Genomic DNA, 12,956 nt, shown 5'->3' with positions numbered 1-12,956 from the left:
TAAACCCCGCTGCGAAAATGACAACGAGATGGTGACACTTTTTGAAAAACACTCTTTCATGTAAATAAAATAAGGTTCGCTTTTGTTGTCGCCATGATAATGTATACCTATAAGTTCTCTCCGCCTTTACCGACCTAGTATGAATTTCGCGCGCGCGTGTATGTGTGTGTGTGTGTAAGTGTGTGTATGTATGTGTGTGTGTGTGTGTACATGTATCTCAAAAAAGCGTATCATGTCAACACCTGGGCAACAAGTCATAGTCAAATAGGCCTAATTCATTACAGATCTATTGGAAACCCCTCTTTACATGTACTTACGTTAGGAAAAGTAAACTCGGTTGAATCAAAAAATGTATTTAAATATATAGTGTTATAGAACCTTAAAGTTAACAGATGATGAAAAAATAAAATAAAAAAATTAAAATTAAAATCCACCTCCTCACCCACCTCACTCAGGTGGTAGAGTCTTTTACTATATATCCTTTACTCCTACTCGTGTTCCCCCTTCACCCACCTTCTCCACCTTCACCCACCTTTCACCCTTCACCCACCTGCTCACCCTTCAACCACCTGTTCACCCTTCACCCGCCTGCTCACCGCCCTCACCCATATTACTATAATCGAATATGTATTGAACACTTGTTAAGTTTACACCGTGATATTTTAAAAGCCTTTGATGACTTGGAAAAAACGTTAATAAATAAATAAAATATAAGAAGACTTTTGTTTTAATTTTAGTGTGTGTGTGTGTGTGTGTGTGTATGTTAGGTGAATGTGTATACGTTTAACATACTCGTACCAGGAAACTTAAAAACCCATGACACTGTACGTTTAACTGTTAGTGGAAAGTGTGGTACCAGCTGTTGCACAACTGATGCACAGCTGTCGCCTGATGGTTAATGGATACACGCACTCGACACGGGTCGATCAATACATTCCCATTCAAAAACGCGCAGCGCCGGGGAGGTTCTCGGGCGGATCGATAAGTAACAGCTGTCGCATGTTGGCTACGCTGACAAGCACTAATGGCTTCGATTAATTACCTGCTGTGATCGCTTCAGTTAACCCGCTATTAAGCAACCACGGGCAGCGCCGGGGAGGTTCACGGGCGGATCGATAAGTAACAGCTGTCGCTAAGGACTAATAGCTGTGGTTAAATGGATGTTGAGAGAAAGAATGTTCTAGTACACGCTAGTGTTGGTCTTTTATTTTAAACGGCGTACAACAAAGAAATTAAAATCAAACTAATTAAAATGAATTTCAAACAAATAATCTAATTAAATTAAACAACAAGTAAACAACAATTAAATCAATTTAAAAAAATTAAAATTAAAAAATTTAAAATTTAAAAATTTAAAATCAAATAACGTAACTCGTTAATAAAAATTACACAATATAAACAAAGTAACTAAATTAAAATCAAACTAATTAAAATTACAAAATTAAAATTTAAAATAAACAAAATAAAATAATTAAAAAGTAAACAAATAATCAAATTACGTAACTCGTTAATAAAAATTAAGTAAAATTAAAAAAAACTCATTAAAACTAATTAAAAAACGCATTAAAATTACGTAACTAGGTCACTGATTACGTCACAAGGTCACTAATTACGTCACAAGGTCACTGATTACGTCACAAGGTCACCGAAGATTACGTCACAAGGTCACCTGTGGTGACCCAGCCTCACCCTCCGCATCCCACAGGTGGGGGAGTATTTTACTATATAACATGTTTAACCCTCACCATCCTGCTCCCCCAAGTGGGGGAGTATTTTACTATATGTCGGTGTACCTCACCCTCCCCCAGGGAGTATTTTACTATATCTCGTTGTACCTCCGGATCCGCCGCCTCACCCTGGTGGGTGAGTATTTTGCTATATGTCATTGTACCTCCGCATCCCCCAGGCAGGGAGTATTTTCCTATATAGCCTTTGTTCACCCTCACCCTCACCCTCCGCATCCGCCTCCCCCATAATACCCAAAAGGGACCTAATATACTACTCATAGGGTCTATCTAGATCTAGATCTAAGTCTAGTAACTTTCAAATTAAATTTTATCATAAATTAGCCAATTGCATAGCTAAACAAACACAGATTTATAAAAAATAATGAAGGTCTGAAATAGATTCTAGATGTAGAATTTACACTAAGTCTAGATCTAGAATTTACGTTAAGCCTAGTGACATAGATCAAGTCTAGATCTAGAAATAGATTCATAACATTTTCTTCTTTCGACAGCTGATCTGTAGATCTAGAGAAATTTATTGTAAAACTAAATGAAAAAGACAGTTGAAATTGATATAAGTGTTGGAACGTAATAAATACAGCAAACGGATGTATTGTTAAAGTTATAGCCGACAGAAAATTAGCTTTAGAACGCGTTAAACATTGGAATGTGAACACAATCTTCTTCGATAGAAGCCGCCATTGTTGATGTAAAAAGTAAACAAATCATGTGACGTCACTATTCAGTCAAAGTAAAGCCACTGTTTGAAACTTTTATAATTAATGTGGTTAATCTACCAATGAATAAATCAATACATTAATTAACGTCTTTAATTACATTTGTGATTAACAGTCTGTCTGAAAACAAAAATTGTTCTCTACCTACATACTATTTTACAGCTCTACACATAGAGCAGATTTTCTCCAGTAGCCAAACAGACAAAAAAAAATATTCAAACATGTAAACAAACTTGAGTTTTAGTTGTACTAGACTACCCGGTCATCCCTTGGATAACTGTGGGTTTCGGGGGTCATCCATAAATGACATCACGTCTGTCAGTTATCACACTATAACCAGACCCCACATAATACCAAAGACGTTTTTTATCTTTTAAAAACATCGATTTCTGCTGAGCAAAGGTCTGACCACACTATCCATTCATATATGACGTCACAGGTGACCTATTCAACTCTACTTCACCTGCATAGTGTCCCGCCAAGTCTCAGACAACATGTTTTTATCGTCTAAAAAAACGATTCCGGCCGAGCATGTCTCTGACCACACTATCATTTTATTTGCTTAGGACAAAGAAACAGATGAACTCTACTTCATCTGCCCTGTATCACGCCAAGTTCAGATAGTCAAAAACAGCAAACGGACGTATTGTTAAAGTTATAGCCGACAGAAAATTAGCTTTAGAACGCGTTAAACATTGGGATGGGAACACACTCTTCGATGGAGGCCGCCATTGTTGATGTAAAAAGTAAACAAATCATGTGACGTCACTATTTAGTCAAAGTAAAGCAACTGTTTGAAACTTTTATAATTAATGTGGTTAATCTACCAATGAATAAATCAATACATTAATTAACGTCTTTAATTACATTTGTGATTAACAGTCTGTCTGAAAACAAAAATTGTTCTCTACCTACATACTATTTTACAGCTCTACACATAGTGCAGATTCTCTCCTGTAGCCAATCAGACAAACAAAAAAAAATATTCAAACAAACTTGAGTTGTAGCAGTATAAAGTTTAAGATAGATTACATAAAAGCTTGTTATTAAAACGTTTTTTACTTTCTCGTATATACGAAGTATAGAGAAAGTATTGTAATCGTGCAAAAAAAAACAACACTTGAAATTTTAGCAATTTTCACCTTATTACACCTCAGTCCTTCATCACATCCGAAGTATAGAGGACTTATTTTAATCGGGCAAAAATTATCAATCCAGATTTATCAAAATTAAGAGGTTTTATGCGTAATCCAGTCTGAAAAACTGGGCTTTGCAATTCTGTCCGTATGTCTGTGTGTGTGTCTGTGTGTAAACACGATTACTTGAGTACCGTTACAGCTAGGTTGATGAAATTTCATGTATAAGTATTTTATCAAAATCGTAGATCCGTATCAACTTTTGAGCGATTTCAGATAACCGGAAGTGGTACTTTTTCTACTTTGAATTTTTCAAAAGCCTATAACTTAAGTACTATTTCAGATAGATAAATGAAATTTGACATCTAAGTATAAGATCTAATGCTCTACCTTCTGTTAAATTTTGAGTAATTTCCGTTGAACGAAAGTAGTAATTTACGCTACTTCCGATTTCTCAAAAAACTAATGTAAATTTTTAAAGTACTAATAATTTTGCGCACTATTATGCACTTTTTTAATTTGGCGTTCACTTGGTGTGCAATTCTTTTGTCTACGAGATTTTGTTCTATTTTTAAAACTTTAAGTATTTAAAATGGATTAAAAATCATGTCTATATCCCGAGTTCCCATCCCCTGTTGTTTTATAAAAAAATATTCGAGAAAGTTTAGGGGAGATCACTCCCGGTTTATTTATGATTTTGTTTTCAGTACTTTACATGTTTTATTTACAATAGTTACATGACTAAAAACCATTGTCAAGTTTATAGCTAAAGTTTCAGTAAAATATTATGGGATGGCATAAAGTGGTAAAGAACTACTGACCCGACTAAAAACCATTGCGCGCCTATTAAACGTGATGACGCGCTTTTGACGTAGAGACCCCCCACCCCTCGCTCCACGCCCAACACAGCCGTGATGACGCGTGTGGATAGAACTGCCTACTAATTCGGTCCAAATTTTAATTAATTCATAAAAAAAATTAATTAGGCAACCAATTAAGTCAAATGTAATGTCATAATGCATTGTCTTCATGTCTTGACCCATGTAGCAATTACGAACAGTATCTGTCAGTTAGAGGTGTCCGAATTTTCGCTCCGGCGTTTCGATCTAGACTGACGACTGACGACAGACAGAGAAAGTGAGTTAAATAAAAGCTTGTAAAAACTGCTATATTGTCGAGATATCCACTATACGAAGTATAGAGGAAGTATTGAAATCGTGCTAAAAATCGAAATCGAGATTTTCACAAATTTCGACGTTTTACATGTCCATGAGTCGGAAAAAGTTTTGCAATTTTTTCCGTATGTCAGTGTATGTATGTGTGTATGACTGTAAACACAATAACTTGAGTACCTTTAAAAGCTAGGTTGATGAAATTTTATATAGAAGTATTATATCAAATTTGTAGTTCTGTATCAACTTTTCAGCGACTTTTGATAACCGGAAGTGCAACTTATTTTACTTTTAGTTTTTCAAAAGCCCATAACTTGAGTACTGTTTCAGATAGATAAACGAAGTTTCAAATATAATTAAAAGATCTAATTTCCTGCCTTCTTTCAAATGTTGAGTAAGTTTACTTAGTAATTTACGCTATTTCCAATTTCTCAACAAAAAACAAACAAAAACAACGCATATGAATGTATAAAGTACTAATATTCCGCAATATTATACACATACTGTTTGCCATTCACTTGATGCGCAATTCTTTTTTTCTTCGAGATTCTACTGAATTTTAAAAAGTTTAATTAATTAAAAATGGATTAAAAATCTTGTCATTATCCCGAGTTGCCATCCCCCGTAGTGTTATATAAGAATATTCGAGAATGATTACGGGAAATTACTCCCGGTTTTTTTTTATCTTGGGTTCTTTCAAATTAAACGTTCATTTTTAATAAACTAGAAGAAATAAGCAGGTAAACAACCTAAAAGTATCCAACAACAAAATGCAAATTTTAACGAATCATTACATCGTTTAGGCTCGTATCAAGATTAAGACAATATGCTAAAATTCTTTATTAAAAATTTACATAATCAACTTCCTACCTAACTAATCTGCACTGTACTACTACCATTACTATCTGACTGTTGCCTAGCTCTACATATGTTCGACCGTTTCTACCTAACTCTACATTTCTCTACCCAACTCTGATCGTTCTCTTTGCTAGCTAACTATCAACTGCCTGGCCTAACTACCGACCCACGCTTCAGTGGTCAGCTGATCGTCCCACGTGACCGGTCAGCTCAGCTCTTGTATATTCATTGGTCTCTCTAACCAACTAGCTATAGCCTGTTTCTATTAACTTCTTCTACTTGACCTCAACTAGCGTCATCACACTCAGTGTTGTCGGGTCGGTAAAGCTCATGGTTTCTAAACTGAAAAGATCAGAGTTCATGAGGTTCGATAGCTAGGGACAACATATATTCCAGGAGAGGAAACTCTAAGTAAACAGCTGCTGCCATGTAGTTTATTCTATGTTAGACAAAAGCTTTGGAAGCAAATCCAAAGAGAAAAGCAGGCTGGAGTCAACGTCTATCTGGCGCATAACAAGTTGACACGTACTACTTGATTGTGTTGGAGGGAATCCACTCCAATATTACATTAAGAACGAAGAAGTTCTCCTTATATACCGATCAACAACAAACTCCCCATCATTCGACCTTGTCGATTTCTTTGTTAAGCTTTTTTTTTCTTCGTCCAACATCAACATACAATCGACATACATATCAACATACACATCAACATATACATCAACATATACATCAACATATACCTCAACATACACGTCAACATACACGTCAACATACACATCAACATACATATCAACATACATATCAACATACATACCAATATACACATTAACATACACATCAACATACACATCAACATTTGCATCAATATACACATCAACATACAGATCAACAAACACATCAACATACACATTAACATACACATCAACATACACATCAACATACATATCAACATACATATCAACATACATACCAATATACACATTAACATACACATCAACATACACATCAACATTTGCATCAATGTACACATCAACATACACATCAACAAACACATCAACATACCTAAACGTTACACAGCTGAACTATAAAACAATCACAGTTCTCACACTATTTCCAACATTCAGTTCCACATACACAACCTTCTCACATTTCAAATCACCCACATTAGGTTTGAATCAAACAATAAATAAAAATTAAATAAACCTTATTTCGCTATCCATACAAGTATATAATATAAGCAGTATATTCGGAATTATGCGATATCAATAGAAACACCACTTGATTAATATAACTGTTAATATGTTAACATATAAGAATAAACCGGGAGTGATCTCCCCTAAACTTTCTCGAATATACTTATATAAAAAACATGGGATGGAAACTCGGGATATAGACATGCCTTTTGATCCATTTTAAATACTTAAACTTTTTAAAATAGAATAAAATCTCGTAGACAAAAGAAATGCACACCGGTGAACGCCAAATAAAATGTGCATAATAGTGCGGAATATTATAAGTACTTTATAAATTTATATTAGTTTTTTGAGAAATCGGAAATAGAGTAAATTAGTGCTTCTGGTCAACGGAAATTACTCAAAATTTAACAGAAGGTAAAGAATTAGATCTTTTACTTGTGAAATTTCATTTATCTATCTGAAATAGTACTCTAGTTATAGGCTTTTGAAAAATTCAAAGTAAAAAAAAGTACCACTTACGATTATCGGAAATCGCCCAAATGTTGATACCGATCTACGATTTTGATAAAATACTTATATATGAAATTTCATCAACCTAGCTGTAACGGTACTCAAGTTATCGTGTTTACAGACACACAGACACACACACAGACACAAACACATACACACAGACATACGGACAAGATAGCAAAATTATGTTTTTCCGTATCAGTGAGGTGTTAAACGTCGAAATTTGCAAAAATCTCGATTTTTTTTTACACAATTACAAGACTTTCTCTATACTTCGCGTATAGGAGAATTAAAAAACATAGACGCTGTTTGTAGCATATGAAACTTGGAGATGCTTCACTTGTACTCGTCAGACGTCATGGCCTCTAGAAAAGAGACATCACTCATCATTACTACTGTTTCAGTTTCTCGATCAGTCACATCAGCTGCAAAATTAATTTTTAAAAATAAACAGCAAAGTAATTGAGTACTGTAAGTTATAATTATTAATTAGCGTTCTGTAACTCACTACTCTTTCCCAGCCGTTAGATAATGGGCGATATTGCTACGCAGTGTGGCCACCCCTGCCTTACTTAGTTGTCTGTGGCACCACCTACCGCTGGTTAGCCAGGGAGAGATAAAAGTTTTCGAACTAAATCAACTGTTGTGAACGGGATTTCCATTGATAACAAAAAACATGGCGGCTATTATTCGAGTGTTAAATAGTCTTTTAAGAGGCGCAAATCGAAAGTTTGAGGGGGAGGGGGGGGGGGGGAGTGCAAATCGAAAATTGAAATATTGAAAGTTTGTCCCCGGGAAGGGTCGCTACGCCTCTGGGGGGTGAAGCACCGGCACTGATTGATATTGAAAATATGCTAGTCTACTTGTCTTAAAGTAAGTAGCCTATTTAATAGGCCTAATTTAGTAATTAACTCCTAATTCTTAAGTCTACAATCAACAACACTGTAAAATAAAAGAAACTAGATCTAGAAATCTAGACTCTAGCTCTAGATCTAGGCTATACTTCATAATTAAATTTAGGCTTGATTTACGATTGAAATCTTGTATAAATCTCATATTTTATATAAAAAAAATATTATTATACAGGGTCTAATCCTACGTCAAAAAACATGTGTATTCTAGATCTATCTATATAAAATATAATATATTTGTGTGTGTGTGTGTGTTATTTTAAAATTAATTTACATAAAACAACTCATCGTCGGAGTTTGTTTTGATTCAAAAAGCGAAAGTAGATTTCATAACTTTAAAAAAAAATTCACATTTGGTTTGAAAAAACAAAAACACGCTAGCTGGCAACTACCGGAGCGAGACTTAAAGAAAGCGCCGGTAGGTGGCGCCACAGAAAACTAAGTAATATTTTCTTAAAGGCAGGGGTGGCCACTCTGCGTAGCAATATGGCCCATTAAAAACAAACATGGCGAGGTCAGCACTGTGCTCAACCAACTTTACTTTCACAACTCGATTCAGAGCTGGGTGGACGCATGCAGCGGCGTAGCGACCCTTCCCGGCGCCCGGGGACAAACTATCGATTTACACCCCCACTCAAGATTTCGATTAGCACCCACCCATCAAACTTTCGAGCATCCCGCTCAAGATTTTGATTTGCACCCCTCCCCCCTCAAACTTTTGATTTGCACCCCCCTCAAGATTTCGATTTACACCCCCCCCCCCCCCCTCAAGATTTCAATTTATTTTTCCAACCCATTTTGGCGCCCCCTAAGGTCGGCGACCGGGGACATATGTCTAGATCTAAAGCACACGATGTCATCGAGTGACATCACTAGCTCTAAAACACACGATGTCATCGATCAATGCTTAAAGTTTGTTTCTCTCTAGTAGTGGTGGACTGGTCCGCCGGACTACGGGGAAAATATCGGTGGGCCCCCAAGTAAAAAAAAATATCGGTGGGCCCCTAAGTAAAAAAAATATCGGTGGGCCCCCAGGTAAAAAAAAATATTGGTGGGTCTCCAGGTAAAAAAACATCGGTTGGCCCCCAGGTAAAAAGCATCTTGGGGGGCCCCCAGGTAAAAAAAAATCGGTGGGCCCCCAGGTAAAAAATATCGGTGGGCCCCCAAGTAAAAAAAAATATCGGTGGGCCCCCAGGTAAAAAAAAATATTGGTGGGTCCCCAGGTAAAAAAACATCGGTTGGCCCCCAGGTAAAAAAACATCGGTTGGCCCCCAGGTAAAAAGCATCTTGGGGGGGCCCCAGGTAAAAAAAATATCGGTGGGCCCCCAGGTAAAAAAATATCGGTGGGCCCCCAAGTAAAAAAAAACATCGGTTGGCCCCCAGGTAAAAAAACATCGGTTGGCCCCCAGGTAAAAAGCATCTTGGTGGGCCCCCAGGTAAAAAAAAATATCGGTGGGCCCCCAAGTAAAACAAATATCGGTGGGCCCCCAGGTAAAAAAATATCGGTGGGTCCCCAGGTAAAAAAATATTGGTGGGTCCCCGGGTAAAAAAAAATATCGGTAGGCCCCCAAGTAAAAAAAAAATATCGGTGGGCCCCCAGGTAAAAAAATATCGGTGGGTCCCCAGGTAAAAAAATATTGGTGGGTCCCCGGGTAAAAAAAAATATCGGTAGGCCCCCAAGTAAAAAAAAAATATCGGTGGGCCCCCAGGTAAAAAAATATCGGTGGGCCCCCAAGTAAAAAAAAATATCGGTGGGCCCCCAGGTAAAAAAAAATATTGGTGGGTCCCCAGGTAAAAAAACGTCGGTTGGCCCCCAGGTAAAAAAAACATCGGTTGGCCCCCAGGTAAAAAGCATCTTGGTGGGCCCCCAGGTAAAAAAAAATATTGGTGGGCCCCCAGGTAAAAAAAATATCGGTGAGCCCCCAAGTAAAAAAAATATCGGTGGGTCCCCAGGTAAAAAAATATCGGTGGGTCCCCAGGTAAAAAAAAAATATTGGTGGGCCCCCAGGTAAAAAAAATATCGGTGGGCCCCCAGGTTAATAAAAAAAAATCCTTGTGAGCTCCCATTAAAATTGCTGTACTAGGCCTATTAGTGTTTATATATTTTTTACAAGCTTTTATTTAACTCACTTCCTGTGTCGTCAGTCTGTCTAGATCGAAACGGCCGAGCGAAGTTGCAGGCACTTCTACGTGACAAATACGGTTCGTACTCGGTTCGTGGGTCAAGACATGAAGACAATGTATCATGACATTCAATTTGACTTAATTGGTCGCCTGATTAATTTTTTTATGAATTATTTAAATTTTGACCAAATTAGTAGACATAACGATAACTTGAGCACCGTTACAGCTAGGTTGATGAAATTTCAAATACAAATATTATATCAAAATCGTAGATCCGTATCACATTTTGGGCGATTTTCGAAGTGGAAACTTTTTTTACTTTGAATTTTTAAAAAGCATATAACTTGAGTACTATTTCAGATAAATAAATGAAATTTCACAAGTACGTAAAAGAACTAATTCTCTGCCCTCGGTAAAAATTTTGAGTAATTTCTGTTGACCGGAAGTAGTAATTTTCCGATTTCTCAAATAAAGTACTAATAATATTCCGCACTATTATGCAAATTTTATTTGGCGTTCAATTGTGTGCAATTATTTTTTCTACGATTGTTTATTCTATTTTTATAAAGTTTAAGTGTTGAAAATGGATCAAAATGCATGACTAAATCCCGAGTTGCCATCCCCTGTTGTTTCATATAAGAATATTCGAGAAAGTTTAGGGGAGATTACTCCCTGTTTATTTTTAGATGTGAATGATAAAATTGCCTATCGGACACGGGGCAGGTGATGTAGAGTTCACTCGTATCTGTCTTCTCAGCATATGAAGCTATAATGTGGTCAGACTAATGCTCAGCCGAATATATATATATATATATATATATATATATATATATATATATATATATATATATATATATATATATATATACATATATATATATATATATATATATATATATATATATATATATATATATATATATATATATATATATATATATATATATATATATCAGTGGCGAAACTAGAAAAAAAGGGCCACCCCGCAAAAAAAAATTCTGGGCCCCCTCCTATATATATATATATATATATATATATATATATATATATATATATATATATATATATATATATATATATATATAAACACAGAATAAAATCATTGGAAAAATAAAAGGGTTTTTTTTTCAATTTAAACTAATTACAACATGTCATGTGTGTGAGTGCATTAGTCTGTTTTGAATTTATTTATATTTTTTGATTTAGTTCTAGTTTATTCATTATGATTGATGGAATACTGCCTACTCTATAGTCTTTAGCCTATCAAAAGAATATAAAGCTTGATAGCTTTGTATGTGTAATGGTTTCTCGTGTTATGTTTATTTTTATGTTTTTATGTATTTGTATTATTTGTTTTAAATATATTTCCTTTTTATGCTATGTCAATCTTTAGTATGTATATATATATATATATATATATATATATATATATATATATATATATATATATATATATATTCCCCAAACCCTTAAGGCAGACCCCACCAACAAACCTTTTAAAAACAGCTCGGTTTGAATGTATTACTACACCTGCTATTAATTGAAAACATCGACTTATGATGGAACTACTCTAAGATAACAAGATGCGCGCTTACACCATTGTTAACCTTAGGTGTGTCGTTTAATTAAGGTCAACATGGAAGCTGTTGGTTTAGCTGGTTAAGAAAAAAAATCGTTATCTTTTTGACAACTAATTGTGTAATTTGCTCGTGTCATTTGCTCTTGTCGTTTGACAGAGAGTGGTATATATATAGAGAGAGATGGTGTGGGATTGAATGATATAACGCCGGTGAGGCGTTATTTGAGCTTATTAGTCTGATTGAAGTTTGAATGTTATCAATCAAGCGCTGATAATGAATGTCTTGCGTCAAGTGTTATTGGTGAGTTTTCGCCATTTAATGGTCATTGTTATTTTATCTAAAAGCAAGCTTCTTTTTACAAGCTTTTATTTAACTTAAACGTGTTTTTGTCTGTCTCTTGTGCTTTCTTCTTTGTCCGCTATGTATCGTAACTGCCGAGCGAAATTTCGACCACTTTTAACAGACTGCTTCGTTTTAAACTGTATCTTAAGTAAATTTTAAAAAAAATAAAGAATATAACATTCATTAAGACCAAAATACTTTTGTAACTGTTATACATATAAAACCATACATTAGAGAAAATGTAATAATTAAATAAATTGACTTTGTGGATAATGAAAAAAAAAAATAACGTTAAAGAACAAACTACAAGGCAGCAGTTGTTTGATTTTGAAGTTGTCTCTCCTAGAAGAGTGGCTGTGGAAGCAAATCCAAAAAGAAAAGCAGGCTGAAATAGGCTGAAAAGTTTATACAGATCTTCTAAGTATTTATATATAGAATTTCTTCAGCCTATGTGTCACGGTACTCAAGTTATCGTGTTCACAGACAAACACACAAACACACAAAGTTGCAAAGACCAGTTAATACGTAAGACGCCGAAAGGTTTATAAATTTGTCCGATTTCTTTGTCCGATTAAAATGTCCTTTACACTCTGTATATGATAAAGTATTGATGTGCAAAACATTGAAAACTGTCAAATTTGGCATTGCTGAAAATCTCAAAAG

At 35.3% G+C, this 12,956-nt stretch overlaps 1 protein-coding gene across 2 annotated transcripts in view; it reads left to right on the top strand.

Annotated features, from left to right (window-relative positions):
- Nucleotides 1-12,091: 12,091 nt before the first annotated feature.
- Nucleotides 12,092-12,956, top strand: part of LOC131941943 (uncharacterized) — a 10,887-nt gene continuing 10,022 nt past the window's right edge. For both annotated transcript variants that reach the window (XM_059301575.1, XM_059301574.1), the window contains exon 1: nucleotides 12,092-12,251. In XM_059301575.1, the coding sequence (XP_059157558.1) occupies nucleotides 12,225-12,251 (27 nt within the window). In that variant the 5' untranslated portion in view covers nucleotides 12,092-12,224. The remainder of the gene's footprint in view (nucleotides 12,252-12,956) is intronic.

The sequence above is a fragment of the Physella acuta genome, unplaced genomic scaffold, assembly GCF_028476545.2.
Source record: "Physella acuta isolate Inbredline_101_S28 unplaced genomic scaffold, ASM2847654v3 ptg000378l, whole genome shotgun sequence".
Lineage (NCBI taxonomy): Eukaryota > Metazoa > Mollusca > Gastropoda > Physidae > Physella > Physella acuta.
Note: the sequence above shows the minus strand (reverse complement) of the source record. Positions and strands in the feature narration are given on the sequence as shown.